We start from the raw sequence: 17,267 nt of genomic DNA on the forward strand, positions 1-17,267 counted from the left end.
ATTGTTTAGAGGTCGTTTGTAAAGCCATCGTTGGAGTGTAAAGGACAGTCGATCGAATGGAGACGCTGAAGTTACTCGGTCTGAAACCAAAAAAAAGGGAATGTCATTTAATCTGTTGGATTTTATTTCATGGATATCTGGTTTTACTCCTCAGTGGAGTATATTTTAGTTGAACATTTTCACATGTAGCCACTGAAAGGGCAAACTATATCCCCATCCACGCACGCACACACACACACACACACACACACACACACACACACACACACACACACACACACACACACACACACACACACACACACACACACACACACACACACACACACACACACACACAGTGTAATGATCACTAGTATTATTGTGATATATATGAAAATATAATATCATATTATTTATTTATGAGTTCCTGACGTTTATAACTGGCGCCACAATGTCATTCCGTTTCAAGTTACCGTCTTACAAACAACCATGCTTTTTATCACTGTTACTTCTTTTATTTAACCTTTTTAGCCTGCACACCTTACTGGATACCCTTCCTTGTGGTGCCTGGGATTTCTACAAAGACCTGCGTCAAGGGTTATCAGTGCCCCCTGTTAACGTTACACGTATAGTTAGGTTAAGGTATAAATAAGGGTTGGAGTGACGATGAATAAGTAAAGGAAACCCGTGGTGTGGAGCCGCACCCGCCCTCTACAACACGCACACACACACGTGAATACACTCACACAAAATATACCCAACATACTCGCAGTGTCGAGACAAAAGAAGGAACAAAAACGAAGACAAAAATAAGGAGGCTCATCCTCTCACTCTCTGTGCCTCTTATGTAACGAGGAGTCGACGTTGTGGTGGCTGTTGACGATGCAGTGAAGCCATGAGCACACACACCAGCATATCACTGGAACAGCTTGGACACCACACCCGCCTGCCTGATCACTACGGTCTGCTTCCGGCGAGGACTTAACCGTGATCTCTGCGTCGACGATGCACGCACAGCATGAGGTCGTTGAGATAGATGACATCATGACATCATCCTTCACTGAGCCAGGGAGGAGATGACTTACCTCCCCCCCCCCCCCCCCCCCCCCCCACTCCCATCCCCATCCTCCCCCACACATGGTTCAAACACTTTCGTCAGAGTCAGAAGGCTGCCGCTGTTACCATGGCACCACAGCACACAGGCCTGCACACCCTATACAGTCAGAGGACAGGGCAGACGCCAGCACACAGCCTGCTCCTACCGTGTAGCGGACCGCTAACACACACTGAGACGAGGCCGGCGACACTCTCTAGAGGACATTAGCGCATAGCGGAGAAGAGGAGAGAATAATTATTTAGAATAGTGAGTTTATAATTGTAATGGCAAAGTGTATGAAGGAGGTTTTTGGTTAGAATTGTTGGCAGTAGCACTTCGATTGTTAGCATTTTGCTGGTTGCAAGAACTGGATCTTTATACATACACTATTATACAGCTATATATAAATATATATATAAAGCGTCTTAGAGTACCATATTAAGCGCTATATAAATTTCATTTATTATTATTATTATTATTATATATATTCTTTAAATGGTCCGTGTGAATTATGGAAAGAAGTTTGGAGAGAGATATAAAAGTGGGTTGAAAGTCAGAATCAAACCTGGTGCACTACATACTGTATGATACATCGAATATATTATGCATGGCCAGGGCCGACGGACTGCGGGGGAAAGTGAGGCAGTCCTGGGGGGGCCCAAGGCAGAGCCCATGGCAATAAAAAAAAAATATATATATATATTTTAAATTATCCACCAGCCCATAGTGTTAGGAGTCGCACACGGCTACGTCTCCCCCTCCCCCCCCCCCCCCCCCCCCCCCCCCCCCGTCAACAATTGTTCTCTAACCCCCCCCGTCAACAATTCAGCACAGGGGGCTGGTAGGGGGAATTCGGGGGGGGGGGGGGGGGGGCATCAGTACCTCTTGTATATAGGGCCCAGGATTTGGTGCCACGGCCCTGTGCATGGCTACCACACTAAATGGTTGAGCAAGCAAGGCCACCATATTACTTTAATTTAACATTATGTTGTCATGAGTCATGAGGACATTTTTCATCGAGTGTCTCCGGCTTGCAGTATGTGGGGCGTCTGAGATGGGAATGATTCATGGGGAAACAAAGGCAACATGAACAATGGCGAAGTACGTTCTCTATTCATCTGCTAGTTTTCCTCCTCCTGCATTTCCACTCCATTTGTGCTGAAGTCTCTCGTGCTTCCATAGCAACGAAGAAAAATCCATATGCGGGGACACACTTGTTCAATGTTACCTTGCTTAAGTTCAACAAGGTCATCATCACTTTGTTTTTACATTTCTTCAGTTATTTTCCATCTATATTTAAATGTTCAGTATTCTCAATAAAATAATCCTTAAAATGTTGTTTTTGTGCGAGTGCAGAGCTGCTCATTTTAACAAGGCATCTGTTCTGCGGTTTTATTAAGTGTTAAGAATTTCTCCGAAGATTCTTACACTCATGGGAAGCATTATGCTTTTGATAAGACTACTTATCATGAAGTTTATGAACGACATGTGTTGTTCATGAGGCGGTTAGTGAATGTAACACGCTGCTCATTTCATTACCTAAACAACTGTTTTATATATTGCTCTTATGTGTGCGCGTGCATGCGTGTGTGCATGCATAAATGCCCAAATGAGTGATAAGTGTAATTTTATTCCGACACATAAAAAAAAGAAAAATTGCATGCAATAAAAAGCCCTAAACTGTTTTATATGAGTTAAAGGATCTGGCTTAATTAATCGTTTACAACCTTTTAAATAAGGGGGGAAACAATAAGTCTCATCTTAAAGATGGAAACGTCTCTCTTATTGCACCACAGGCAGAAGACGTATCTCATAAGACACAACATATAATAGATAATAAATTGGAACTAGTCCATCGTCTAGGTCAGGTTATTTCAGAATTGATGATTTGATATTCCCATTGTATGCGGTACTCAGCCAAATGGTTCTGTTTTCCATCGGCTAAGGGCGGTCAGGGCTTCGACCCTATGACCTCACGGGCTCCAGGATCCTAGAGCGGAGACAATGGGTCTATCTACAGGATGCTGTGTGTTGTCTGGGTCTGGGTCCCTCCCTGCCCTGGCTGCAACCAGCCAAAAGAAATGCCATAGATACTGTATCTGCATGGAAGAGATATCTACTGGAAACACAGAAACAGAAACACATTGCTCAGTTTTATATTATGATTAGTGGTTAAAAACGATATACGGTAAATAGAGAACCATGTATTTTATTCCTGCGCTACCACTCAATTAGCATCCTCAACACAACTCTGTTCCCAACTGGTTGTTTTGTGAGTTGTTGATGTTTTTATGTTTATTAATGTGAGCCCATTTTGATGGGGCCTCAACCATTTTCTGTCACTGTTGATGGACAGTACAAAGCCTTCAGCTTATCTATTCCTTATCTACTGCCAAAATCCTATTTGGAACCGTTATATGGTCCAGCTGGCTTGCTCATCCGCTGGTCCATCACTTCCACTGTTGCAGTAACTCCCACAGTAACAGTCCCACCACGGGCTATGTGCCAGGAGCCTCACAAATTGACAAAATGTCACTTTCACACGCAATCAACTGCTCGTCTGACCTGTAATCCTGAGTCATTAATATTTCAGAGCGTTTGCTTATCTAAACTACTTGTATAGAGTTGTTTGTGTCTGTGCGAGTGTGCGTTCGTGTGTGTGCACATGCATACATGCGTGTGTGTGTGCGTGGGGTGGGGTTGTTGCAATAGTCAAGATGAAAGTTTTTCTGATTCTGAATCAGATCCAAGAACTAACAGCAGGTGGTCATTTTTCCCTGGTAATTGTCATTCATATCATAAACATATTGATTGCAACCCTGTGTTTCTGTGTTGCTTCCTGCAGCGCGGGCTACGATGCGGTCCTGGACAGAAATGTGGCCATCAAAAAGCTGAGCAGACCGTTCCAGAACCAGACGCACTCTAAGAGGGCGTACCGGGAACTAGTGCTCATGAAATGTGTCAACCACAAAAACGTGAGGAATTATTAGAGCATGCCTTGTTTTATATATTTAAAGACAATAAAGGGGAGAATGCTGTGTCATGTTGGTCAAGATCTGTGTTCAACTGTGTGTTTTTTCTTTCCTTTTGCAGATCATCAGTTTATTAAATGTTTTCACACCACAGAAATCATTAGAGGAATTCCAAGATGTGTAAGTACACTATATTTTTTATGCATTTCCTCAATGTGGAAATGCTTAAGTTAGCATTTAACATCTATCATTTGTTTACAAGAAATAAATGATAATGGTAATGATCATGATTGTATCCACCAAAATTGGCAGATACAGTGGTAGCACAACAAGCTAAACAGTACAATTACATTTTTGTTTAAAAATTTGCTATATCCATGGTCTCACAAATAAGACACTAGATTAGCATCTGCAGTCTGAATGCAGACGAGCTCCGATCTGAAGAACAGGGCGGGTCTGTTTCTTTTGCTTCTTACTTATTTCGACCACACATTGCTGGAGGAAGGGATCTGTTCACCTCATTGGTGAACACAAACTGTAGCAACCAGCAGTAGTGAACTGTATACAGCAGTCTTTAAAGCTTTGCAAATCAATGCAGAATAGACTGACCACTGAAGAAAAGATAGATACGCCACTGAAGATACACAATTGAGATCACTTTGGTAGAAACTAAACAGGAAACAAGGCCTAGTTTCCAGTTCCTGGTTTCGGCCCAGGTTCTGCACCATCTCCCCCTAGAAGTTCTGCTACCACATAGTAGGATCCCGGATTATGTCCATGGTGTTGTAAGAGATGCTGGCTAGTGAGTCACCTGCCGGCGGTCATGTGAGGTGCCGGGCATCCGGTCATGATCACAGCAACACACTATGTTTGACTGTGATGGTTTTTCCACAGCACAGTGCAGTGCAGTCACATTGTACCGCATTAACGTGTGTACTCGTTGTACCAGCTCGGTCACATGAACTCACGGTCACGGTCCCACCTGTCGGTTCCCACGGTTACCAGGTATCTCGTGATGGAGCTAATGGATGCCAACCTGTGCCAGGTGATCCAGATGGAGCTGGACCACGAGAGGATGTCCTACCTGCTCTACCAGATGCTCTGTGGCATCAAGCACCTGCATGCCGCCGGCATCATCCACAGGGTAAATTGACCCGCCTGACACCTTCATCTCACATGGATTATCTTGACATGTTATTTTCACTAGGATCTATCCACTTGTGACATCACAAATGGCAGAGAGAGAGAGAGAGAGAGAGAGAGAGAGAGAGAGAGAGAGAGAGAGAGAAATCATTCCCACACATGGTGCTAAAACCAATTCATCGCCTATGGGGACCTACCCTCAGGTTTAGAGCTTCTTGGGTGCATAGAGTATGTTTGTAATCCAGGTTTTCCCTTTTCCCCAGGACCTGAAGCCAAGCAATATCGTGGTAAAGTCAGACTGCACCCTGAAGATCTTGGATTTCGGCCTGGCCAGGACAGCTGGCACCAGCTTCATGATGACCCCCTACGTGGTGACCAGATACTACAGAGCGCCAGAGGTCATCCTGGGCATGGGCTACAAGGAGAACGGTGAGAGACTTCACCCAATACCCTACTCACAGGCCACTAACCAATGGAAACCGGGCCTGCAGTTAGTTCAGCTAAATTATCAAAGTCAAAAGAATATTTTTACTCTCCTAAAAATGTTTTGTACCGAAATATTTTAATATTGAGTATTTATTCTATGTGGAGTAAATATTGATAGTATATCAAATGTATACTGAGCTTATCCTTCTCTCTTTCTCTCATCATTTGCTGGCTATTACCTTCATTTATTTACCTATTCATTTACTGACCTGAATGCCAGTTGAATTGGTCCTGGTGATATGTTTACTGACTCATTGTAAACGTGTGATAACAGCTTCATCATGGCTGTCTGCTCCTTCTCTTGGTCTATCAAACACTAACATCTATCTCTGTTTTGTCTCTTCTCTCTTGTTGCTACTCACCTCCTCCGTACATCCAGTCGACATATGGTCAGTGGGATGCATTATGGGAGAAATGGTGCGCCACAAAATACTCTTCCCAGGCAGGGACTGTATCCTTGTAATTTATTTCCTTAAAGCAGTGCATGTTTAGTGCTAAAATATACTTATGTCTAATGCTCAGATGTATTCGATTCAGTTAAAAGGCTCTCTCATTTCCCCAACATCTTGAGACATCACAAGCCAATCTAAGATCTGTCCATTTGTGATATCACTAAATTAGAGTTTGACCCACTGGAAGGAGTTGATTGTGGACTTGAAGGCTGGACCTGAATACTCCTACTTTTGATGTCAAAATGGATATCATTGGAAATGGCTTATGATTGCTCATCAACAAACCACATGGTGGTAAAATATGGGGAATTTAACACAATGGTACGCGTTAGAAGATATTTAATTTTTTTGGCCTCTTGCAGTAATAAATGACTAGCCCCAGTTATTCAATAACTACTATAAACTACTGTTAATAGTAACATTAAATTAATGATACACTTGTCTACACACATGTGGTTAAGTGTCCCCCCTGTAGAGTAGGTTGCATGTGATCTTAGATGGTATTTGGAACAAATTGTGTGCTTTTTGTGTTGTTAACAGCCACCTCTGATTTCCCCTTTATTGTTGGTCGAATTTAAATAGGCGTACCCTTTAACTGACTCTCAAACACGAGACCTAACTGTTAGTTTCTTGTGGCTCTCCATTTTTGTTCATTTCTATTACCTGTATACTCCCCTCTCCCCTTTCATCTAATCCTGCGCTGTATAGCGACCTTAACTGCTAACCCAAACTAGCTTATGCTACCCGCACCCACCACCACTATGTTTTCAGCTGATGCTCCGATATTTCTTTGTTAACACGCTTCAAACTGTTTATTAACCTGGCAAATCTGCCATTTTAATCCCTTATTCTCTCTGCAGATAACATTACATTTGTATTAAAGTATGACTGACATCTTGCACAGTGTGTAGCTCAACTGGGAGGCTGAGCATATTACTTTCTATCCCCATGGTAACGTCTGTCAGGCGATAAAAACAGCTCATGGAACTGTGAGTTTGTGCACATATATAGTGAATATTGAATTATTTTGGCTGACACCAACGGCTGACATTTTAAGGACACGAAAGTGAGAATGCCACAAAAACGTCAAAAGAAGTTCACATAACTTTTAGAGTTCTGATATAGATGATGAGGTAATGAGGACAATAATGAAACATGAGATCCCTGCCAAGCCAATTTGTACATTGACGTTGCAGAGGATGTCTGTGTGTATGAGTGTGTGTTGACTATAATTTCCGTACATGCCTTTGGGGAATGTATGAGTTTAAATGGTACGTGTGCCTCCATGTAATCAAATGTGTGTCTGCCTGTGTATGTGTGTGTCTATGTGTGTGTGTGTGTGTGTGTGTGTGTGTGTGTGTGTGTGTGTGTGTGTGTGTGTGTGTGTGTGTGTGTGTGTGTGTGTGTGTGTGTGTGTGTGTCTATGTGCGTGTGTGTTCAGTGGACATGTGGTCAGTGGGCTGTATCTTTGGAGAGGTGGTAAGAGGCACAGTGCTTTTCCCTGGGACTGACCGTATCCTTCTACCCTGCTACTGCTAGCATAGAGCTACACAACAGCCTATGGGGCCTGTACGTCAGAATGCATCATGGGACGTTTTGTTGGCAATTCTCCACCATTTGGAGCAACCTCAAGGGAGTTGTAAAATCCTAAATCATCATAATATAACATGACCTAGACTTTTTTTGCCAAGTCTCCCAAGGGGAAATGCTGTGGTACTTTCAATGACAACAACATTTTCAAAAAGACCAATCAAACAATGCTACCAACACAACCACTAACATTCCAAGGCTCCTATGCTTCCAAAATCGAGGTGGTCATTGCTATGTGACGTTGCTATGTACAAGCCCAATAGCCTATAGCTAGACCTTTAGTGACCTGAAACCTATAGCCTAAACCCAGAAACCTTTAGCGACCTGTAACCTATAGCATATAGCTCAAGTCTTATGTACATTAAACTGCCACTAATGGTCCTGCCTACCGTGTCTAAAAAGTTTAAAAACAAAACATCTTCAAAATACCAGTGTTGCTCTGGTAATATTGGTCATGGTTAAAGACGCATTGTGTTCGATTGAGCCGCTCCCAGTTAGTAGGTGGGAGACTTTCAGAATAAATCAAACTCATGCTACATACAAGACTCTAATAAACATGCTCAGGCATGGTTCTGTCTCCCCGAGGTAACTTACAAGTGGGAACCCAATGCTGTCGGAAGTCTGGATCTCAGAGTCATGGTTCTGCCCACTGTAACTGACAAACTAGCTTAGCTCAGCTCGCTGGGTGGTGTGAGTTTGTGGGGAGGGGGGTTTGGGTGTGTCAATAGTGAGTCATTCTTATAAACAGAGAGAGAGGTACAACCTGGCAAAAAATATATATTTGTAGGATATATCAATTGATTTGTGCTATAGGATGTGATTTTAATGACCACATTAGTGAAATCACTGTTGATCAGCATTGACTACAGATACGTCCAGGTTTTTTTAAGCTACAAGCCAGATTAAATGTAACCCAATGCGTAGTAAGTATAAGTAGCGCATTCAGGAAACTAGGGCTTGCCAAAAATGTGTACATTTTCAAACAAACCTATGAGGGGAAAAAACCAACCTCTCAAGTCTACATGAATGTTTCATGGAAACTCGCCAATCCACCACCGATGAAAATTTTAGCATAATATATATAAAGAGAACAAGTGTTTCTATGGAGACAGTGTGAATGGTGGACGCATAATGTGGACAATGGGAGAGCGAGAGAGAGAGAGAGAGAGAGAGAGAGAGAGAGAGAGAGAGAGAGAGAGGTGGACGTGTGGCATTCCGACGGGGTGATGTAATGGGGCTTCTGTTGTGGTGCTGGCAGGCTGCAGACTACTTTGGCACCCAGCGGTGAGAACAGAGGAAGTGGTAGGAAAGACACAAGTGGAGAGAGAGAGAGAGAGAGAGAGAGAGAGAGAGAGAGAGAGAGAGAGAGAGAGAGAGAGAGAGAGAGAGAGAGAGAGGAGAGAGAGAGAGAGAGAGAGAGAGAGAGAGAGAGAGAGAGAGAGAGAGAGAGAGAGAGAGAGAGAGAGAGAGAGAGAGGGAGAGAGGGAGAGAGAGAGAGAGAGAGAGAGAGAGAGAGAGAGAGAGACTTGTTTGTGTTTAGAAGAAGATGACGATTTTCATTTTAAACAAAGTGTTAATATATTAGTTTGGTACTTGAATTGTTATTCGAGTCCTGGATTTTACTGTCTAGTCTTAAACGGGTGCCCTTTATATGCATTGAAATTGAGGAATTTGCCTATTTAAATTGCACAATGGACAAGTAGATCCTGACCATATTGTAGATACAAACATAAAATAAACAAAGGTTTGGCAATGAATATAAATGCCCTCGCAATACAAATCCCAATGTTAGGGCAACTTTGGGCAATGTTATGTTCTTTTGAAGAGCTTTTTCTTAGCTTAAAGACTGCGTGACAAACATGTCTTTGTGCTGGGAATTCTGCTTCCTGTTTTAATTTGAATCTGTAAGCCGACTATTCCAGTTATATTAGTGAATGAATCATTGCTGGCCGATTGTCTCACAAGAGACTTGTTCATACTAAAGTCTATTGACCAAGAGATGTGGTCCTCAGATAAACTCAACCATAGTGGTTTTCATCGCTAACCAATATTAGACCTTCCGGGATTATTACATTTAAAAACATCTCACCTTTAAGGAGCATTTTCATTGACTTTTACCACGGGTGGTTAAACGATGGGACGGTAGACCGTTTAACCACTGGTGTTGCACAGAGCCAAAGTTTCCCTTGACCTGCGGTCACCTGATCAGACATCGACCAATGGAACAAGGTCATAGAGCAGCTGGGCACGCCGCAAGCAGAGTTCATGAAGAAGCTGCAGCCCACGGTCCGCAACTACGTGGAGAACCGGCCAAAGTACGCCGGCCTCACCTTCCCCAAGCTCTTCCCAGACTGCCTGTTCCCGGCAGACTCTGAGCACAACAAACTCAAAGGTAAGGCCCTGTGGGATAGGGGTCACTAACCAGACGAAGACTTCATTGAATAATTCAATACATTGAATTGCCCCTTGTTGTATGTATGCAAGATCCATATCTGTTTATTGAGTCGTGTTTTACATCCTCTATGCTGAGAAGGCCAGGAGGAACATGATCCTGTCACAGTTATTGATATGAATGATTTTAAATGTATTTGGATAAACTACAGCATTTCAGATTCGTGTGAATTTGCATTTATTCATAAAATCTAAATAATCGATGTTATATGTCAAGATGTAATGCATTGTTTTGCAAAGCTGTTGCCGTTTGTCTGTCCTCTCTCACTCTCTCTCTTTATCCCCTTTCCATCTGTCTCTCGTTCTTGCGAATACGCTCCTCAACTGTGTGGTTGTGTGTGTGTGTGCTTGGCCCCCCAGCCAGTCAGGCCAGAGACCTGCTGTCCAAGATGCTGATCATAGACCCCTCTAAGAGGATATCAGTGGACGAGGCCCTGCAGCACCCCTACATCAACGTGTGGTACGACCCAGCCGAGGTGGAGGCGGTGAGTTGGAGGAGGGATTCGTACTCGCACTCTAACAGACTTGGCCAGGTCTTCATTGTTGGCAGAATACAACAGCATCAGCATTGTTTTTTCATCTCTATGCTGAGAACTGAGAGTATGACAACAACAAAAAAGACGTTTGCATCTAATTTTTTGGGGTCATTCCTCCTTGTGGTCATATGTTTGTATCCCAAAGGTTTCCCGAACTAAAATGTCTCGCTTAAGCTTGTAATATCATAGAGTTGAGGTCAAAAACCTACAACAAACATACTCCCACACAGAAACGCTGCTCCACTATCCATGACAAACCATCGGTCTTAGAGCAAAGGAGTCTGTCATAGAAAAACGCATACAGGGTTTCCATTTTCATTCAGTGAAGCCTTCATTTGTCATCTGAGCTTAGCATAAGGATGACGTGAGATGTTTTTCCCACGTTGTTCACACACATAACACACCCATGACACATGCGATTGAAAGGCTTCTGAACACTGCTAAAATACACAATAAATACGTAATGAATACGTGTGTTTCAAGAGCTCTCTGAGTGGGATCTGGTGACCGGTTCTCAAATGGAACATCATGACTAACCTAGCTGTGGCTGCTGATGACCGAGCATAACAACTGCTTTGTACTACTGCTAGTGATGCTGATGTGTGTGTGTGTGTGTGTGTGTGTGTGTGTGTGTTTGTGTCTGCCTGCGTGCGTGCGTGTGTGTGATCGATGGCATTTCTCGTTTAAACAAACATTCTGCTGTTTCCCCCTCCTTCTCTAATGTCATTTCATGCTGATGAAGGCCCGAGATCTCGTCCAAATATCAATGGTAAATAACAACCTTCCTACATCCCAGAAACGCCCCCACTATCCGGACTAAGGGAAAGGTCCTGAGGCAAAGAACTCAAACATATTAAACCATTAAGAGTGAATAAAATAACACAAATGGGTAATGTGCTCTGAATCTTGTTTTGTTCATATCATGTTATGAGGTTAACCAGATATTATGTTAAGATAAATGGATTAATAATGCTTTATGACTGGGAGCAGAGAGTTATTGTATATGCATGCGTTTGGTCTGAATACGGGTGTTCCCTGCTTTATGAGAATGCGGAGCTTCCCGATGGAAATGAATTGCACATTAAGATTTATTCTGGTTGATTGTAAACCTTGTTCAATTGAAATAAATATTGTGTGCATAATACTGATCCGGCGATACAATACTACCATACGCCCACAGCTGAAAGAAATGGTTCAGAAAGGGAGTTGCTAATGTTAACACATTAACACAGTGCTCTGACCCGCTGGAGTGTTGACGTTGATAAGTATATTCTCTTCTCTGCGATGAGTCACTGAGGGTTGCTCATACCCGTAGATATAACGCTTTCAGGCGTCGCCAATTAGACTTCATTACAGCCAAGTCGTTACGTGTCTAAACTTTAAGTCTTCGTCCTTCATCAAGACTTAAATTACCGCTGACCTTTAGTAGCTATTATACAATTATAAACTGTATAAAATTAGTGCCAGATTTATTTCTTTGTTCATCTCTCTCAGTCTCTAAATAAATAATTAAGTATCGATAGCATGGAAGCATTTTCTTACCTCTTTCACCCTACTCCTGATCCCTTCAAGTCCTTCTTCAGCTAGATCTTATCAACATTAGCCTTGCTTCTCTCTTCCTGCCCACATTATCTTGTTTCTTGTCAACCCTAAGGAAAAAAACACAGAAAGCCACAGAAGCTATAGTCATGTGAAATATAATATCCAGTTCCTTGTCACCACGTATGTTTAGACGTGTTGTTTATTTGAACTGTGCATTGGTATATTATATTGATAAATGTAATACTTCCTGTATTTCTAAACCTGGAAAGGATGCATTTTTCATATACCATGCATCTGCTACAAATGTTAAATGGTGACTTAATGTGTGTATTGTCAGTGTCAGTGTAAATATTCATATAATTTCTCAATGACAGTTATTGACATTTCTTTTATATTTTGAACCAACAGTAAATATCCCAATTTTTTTCCTGCAGCTATAAATGTGTGATTGTTTTGTTCATTTATGGTTGGTCTGATAAGTGTGTCCTCTGTTGCTACCCTTACAGCCTCCACCTGCGATCTACGACAAGCAGCTGGATGAGAGAGAACACTCCATTGATGAATGGAAAGGTAACGGCCACAATGCACCTGACCATGGGTCATGAATAGTTTGTTATTTTCTACCATGACTACCTTTAAACAGAGGTGTCACGTAACTAAGTACAAATACTTCGTTACCTTACTTAAGTAGAAATTTTGGGTATCTATACTTTACTGGAGTAATTATTTTTCAGCCTACTTTTTACTTCTACTTCCATTTTCACGCACTTATCTGTACTTTCTACCCCTTACTTTTTAAAAATGGCCGCGTTACTCCTATTTAATTTCGGCTTGTTTTTATTCCGCCGGCGTTCAAAAAAAACAACATCCAGATAATTCGCGCCATCGGATAGAGTGAATTTGATTGGTTGGATGAGAATAGAAACATATACCATTCTGACACCCTATTGGTTAATACGCGATACATGGCACCTGCGTGTGACCAGAGCCTGTCTACATTCAGTACACATATATGGTTCTTTAATGTATTTGCATTGTACTAATTGCGTTCATTTTCAATGGGTATAAATGTGTCTGAAACAGGTGCATCCCAATTTTTTCAACATTAATATTATAGTCATTATATAGTCAAAAATGTTTTTTGTAGTGGGGCAGTGTGCTATAGAGGTGTGCTGTGTCTGTCACTAATTCACAGATGGGATAAATGCAGAGACCAAATTCCTTGTATGTTTGAGCATACTTGGAAAAAAAAGCTGATTGTAATTCTATAGGCCCCTGTGGCACGCCTACGCTTTTGTCCTTAATGGCATTTTTTCCCCTTGCATTACTTTTACTTTAATACTTTAAGTAATTTTGAAACCAGTACTTTTATACTTTTACTTTAGTAAAAAGCTTGAGTTGATACTTCAACTTCTACAGAAGTATTTTTAAACGCTAGTATCTATACTTCTACTTGAGTAATGAATGTGAATACTTTTGACACCTCTGCCTTTAAATACAAATCCTTTGTTTACCCTGCTGCTGTTGAAACTTTCTTGACATTTCTTCTGATTATCAATATCTGAGGGTAGACTCGTCATGATCAATTTACTACTCATAGTGTGTATATTGATAATTGGTTTTACTCAAAGATTTCTGCATATTCTTATTTTAAAATGTAATTATTTAAATCGTATTTCTAGTGTGACACAATTCCCATCTGGGATAAATAAATCTCATATTCATACATCTTATCTTTCTGATAATTGATCAATAGATCATTCACACTGAAGATCAAATCGCCCTCCCTCCACTCATCATTTAAGAATATCAATACTTGGATTGAACAAAACTCATATGCTGGTCTTCTAAACATACACCAATAGCCCTCTAATTTGCCGTTTCTCAGAGCTGATCTACAAAGAGGTGATGAACTTTGAGGAGAGAACGAAGAATGGCGTTGTGAAGGGCCAGCCTTCACCCTCAGGTACTCTCAGTGCATGAGCCCCACGCTCTGTAAGTGGACCTCCTTTCGAACCTTCATGGGCTTCCTTGTTGTTTGTACACACACATTACTCATTGTGCCTTTTCCCATGTGTCCAATATCATTTGTTTAGCACTTTTTTTTATAGTTTAGTTCTGTGTAAAGGGTTCCTAAATTAATAACCTTTTTTTGCATACCATATCTCGTGTTATATTCAAATGTAGAACAATGAATAACTGAATGAATGAATAACTGTTGTAATGTGCCTCATAACATTCTAAGCATGATATTCTGACTGTGTTTAGTGTGCATCAATGCATGTACGAATCGTTTAAGGTTGGGGTCTAGGTTATATCTAAGCCAAGTAAACAAGTGTGCTTGTTTACTCAGCGCAGGCTATTTTCGATCCTAAATCACTGTCTGCGTGTAGCAATAGAGTCCGCCACGGAGGGGCAGTATATAGTTGTCTCAGTCAGCCGCAAACGCGATACAAATGAGATAACACATGTAGAAATAGTAACGATCAGAATCTAAAGTGTCGTCTTTGTTATTCTTTTCCACTGGTTGAAATACACGATTTAAACTATTCAGTATAACCGTTTCTCAAGATAACTCTCTTGGAATAGATTTAACGCCATTGTGACCGATCAATACTTGAATCCAAACGCAATCTCCCTGTCTGCAGTTTTCTGAAGACAGAACAGAACGCTCTCGCACGCGCGCTCGCTCTCTCTCTCTCTCTCTCTCTCTCTCTCTCTCTCTCTCTCTCTCTCTCTCTCTCTCTCTCTCTCTCTCTCTCTCTCTCTCTCTCTCTCTCTCTCTCTCTCTCTCTCTCTCTCTCTCTCTCTCTCTCTCTCTCTCTCTCTCTCTCTCTCTCTCTCTCTCTCTCTCTCTCTCTCTCTCTCCACATCGCTTAATCTTTTCAAAGCTCACCACCATTAGACATTTAGCTGATGGGTTGAGTATCACGATGGAGTCATGACAGATGTAGTGCAGTGCTGCAGTACTTTGCAGTGTGCTGCAGTGGAGGTGACACCAGGCAGCACTGTTGCACTGCTACTACCCATGCAGAGCAGAAGGCAACAAAAAAGAGCAGAAGCTTCATAGCTATTTACACCTAAATATATATTGTAGATTTGAATATCATAGTTTCTTTGGATGTGTCAATCAACAGGGAATTCAGATATTTTTATGTTCTACATACACGTCTCCTCCAGGATATATTTTTTGCATTCTAGATTGTGTCTCCAGTGTTCCTAGTGAATAGGGCTATAAGCAGACAGGTCTAACCTAAAGCTCTTCATAGCTCCAACTCCCTCTTTGATGGTCAAAAGAAAATTAAGCAGACCCCAACATTAACCGTTCAACTCTCATTTTACAGAAGTACCGTGACTGTGGTGTCAATGTTACCATTATTATTCATCTTTGTCGTTAAACTTTTGCTTGACTACGATGCTCGAGTTTAGATTAAAATGCCTAGGGTTAGGTTAGGCTTGACTATTTTGCATTGCTGTTGCCATGCCTGTCACATGCCAGCAATCCCCCAAATCAGTCTTTGGATTCATATCTAAAGTGTGATGGAAGACGAGCTCTAATCTGGGTCCCCGGGGACTTTCACTTTCTATTCTTATTTGTTTCGACCAATCATGTCGATGGAGGCCAGGATCTGTTAACGCTTAATTGGCGAACACAAACTAGGCTAGCAATAGTAAACTGTAAAAAAATCAGATGTCTGTAACGGTTTATAAATCGACAATGTGTAGACTGATCCCTGTAGAAATACACAAAAATCCCGTTCATCAACTTGTGCAAACAAGTTTTCTTCAGTCTAATATTTCCCTAACGAAGCAGGAAATAGTCAAAACTCTGCCCCTTTCAGGTTTTGTTTTCCGACCCTATCCACCCCCAGCCCCAAGAAGTCCTGCTTTTACAAAGTAGAACTTCTGGATCCCATATTAACTCAAACACAACTATACTACACTTTTACCTTGCACCGAACAGCATTCCTTCTAGGTGTCTCTGTCTCCCCGTTGTGAAGAGGATTCCTATTTAATTGTAACGCCCCCCACCCTGTGTACCGCCGTTGCTTCCCTCAGCGCAGGTGCAGCCGTGAACAGCAGCGAGAGCCTCCCTCCGTCCACCTCCGTCAACGACATCTCCTCCATGTCCACCGACCAGACCCTGGCTTCAGACACCGACAGCAGCCTGGAGACCTCCGTGGGGCCGCTGGGGTGCTGCAGGTGACTAGCAGCCTGCCTGCGCAACCCCATGTTCTTCCGTCGTTGAAGAACACACCCTAGGGCCCCCCCACCCACCCACTAACCAACCGGTCCCCCCACCAAACGATCCAAAACTTAAAATAGAAAGAAAACGACAAACAAAGAATATAAAAACACACAAAATAAAGTTTAACTTCAGGAAAAATGGAAGTAGGTGAGACATTCACGCGAAAACGACACATTACCAAAATCTCAAGCCTGCATATTTTGCTTAAAATGAGAAAGAAAGAAAAGAATCAATTGTATTTCAAATAAATGAAATAGGCCGACATACTTGTTTATGAAATCTAGTTGCTTTTCGCATATATCTCCACCTCTCTCGCATTACATACAAATATATGTATACACATATATATAATATATATGTATATGTATATATATATACATATTAAAATGCTTATACCTCTCCCTGCAAACTGTACAGTGGCCAGCTACTGGTCTCCCGCCATTACCTTTCAAAATGTTTATGCTTCCACCAACCATCTGGTAAGGTGGTGCTGCTGTTTCCTCCATCACATCTCTGTATAAAATACAAAGAGAAAAATACTTCACTTTTGTCCACTTTTACTCCCATGCAACCCCTATGTGATGATGAAACTTAAATGGAAATTAACCCTTCTCACCTGTGTGTGAGACCCCCCCCCCCCCCCCCCCCCCCCATCTATCCACCCCCAGGAGCCTAACGTGAGGGTGCCAGATGTATGTTTGTATGTATGTGACTCTTCTGCAGGGAGCATTCTCAACTGTTCCTTTGTTTTTGTAAATACTGTAATTC

General features: G+C 41.9%; 1 protein-coding gene across 1 annotated transcript in view; it reads left to right on the plus strand.

Annotated features, from left to right (window-relative positions):
- mapk10 (mitogen-activated protein kinase 10) overlaps positions 1-16,457 on the plus strand; it is a 28,644-nt gene extending 12,187 nt beyond the window's left edge. Inside the window, exons 4-14 of the mRNA XM_056578739.1 lie at positions 3,924-4,053; positions 4,172-4,230; positions 5,056-5,194; positions 5,457-5,622; positions 7,573-7,644; positions 9,931-10,113; positions 10,533-10,657; positions 11,451-11,477; positions 12,757-12,820; positions 14,139-14,216; positions 16,315-16,457. Of these exons, the coding sequence (XP_056434714.1) occupies positions 3,924-4,053; positions 4,172-4,230; positions 5,056-5,194; positions 5,457-5,622; positions 7,573-7,644; positions 9,931-10,113; positions 10,533-10,657; positions 11,451-11,477; positions 12,757-12,820; positions 14,139-14,216; positions 16,315-16,457 (1,186 nt within the window). The remainder of the gene's footprint in view (positions 1-3,923; positions 4,054-4,171; positions 4,231-5,055; positions 5,195-5,456; positions 5,623-7,572; positions 7,645-9,930; positions 10,114-10,532; positions 10,658-11,450; positions 11,478-12,756; positions 12,821-14,138; positions 14,217-16,314) is intronic.
- The last annotated feature ends 810 nt before the right edge of the window (positions 16,458-17,267 follow it).

Source organism: Gadus chalcogrammus, chromosome 19 (genome assembly GCF_026213295.1).
Source record: "Gadus chalcogrammus isolate NIFS_2021 chromosome 19, NIFS_Gcha_1.0, whole genome shotgun sequence".
Lineage (NCBI taxonomy): Eukaryota > Metazoa > Chordata > Actinopteri > Gadiformes > Gadidae > Gadus > Gadus chalcogrammus.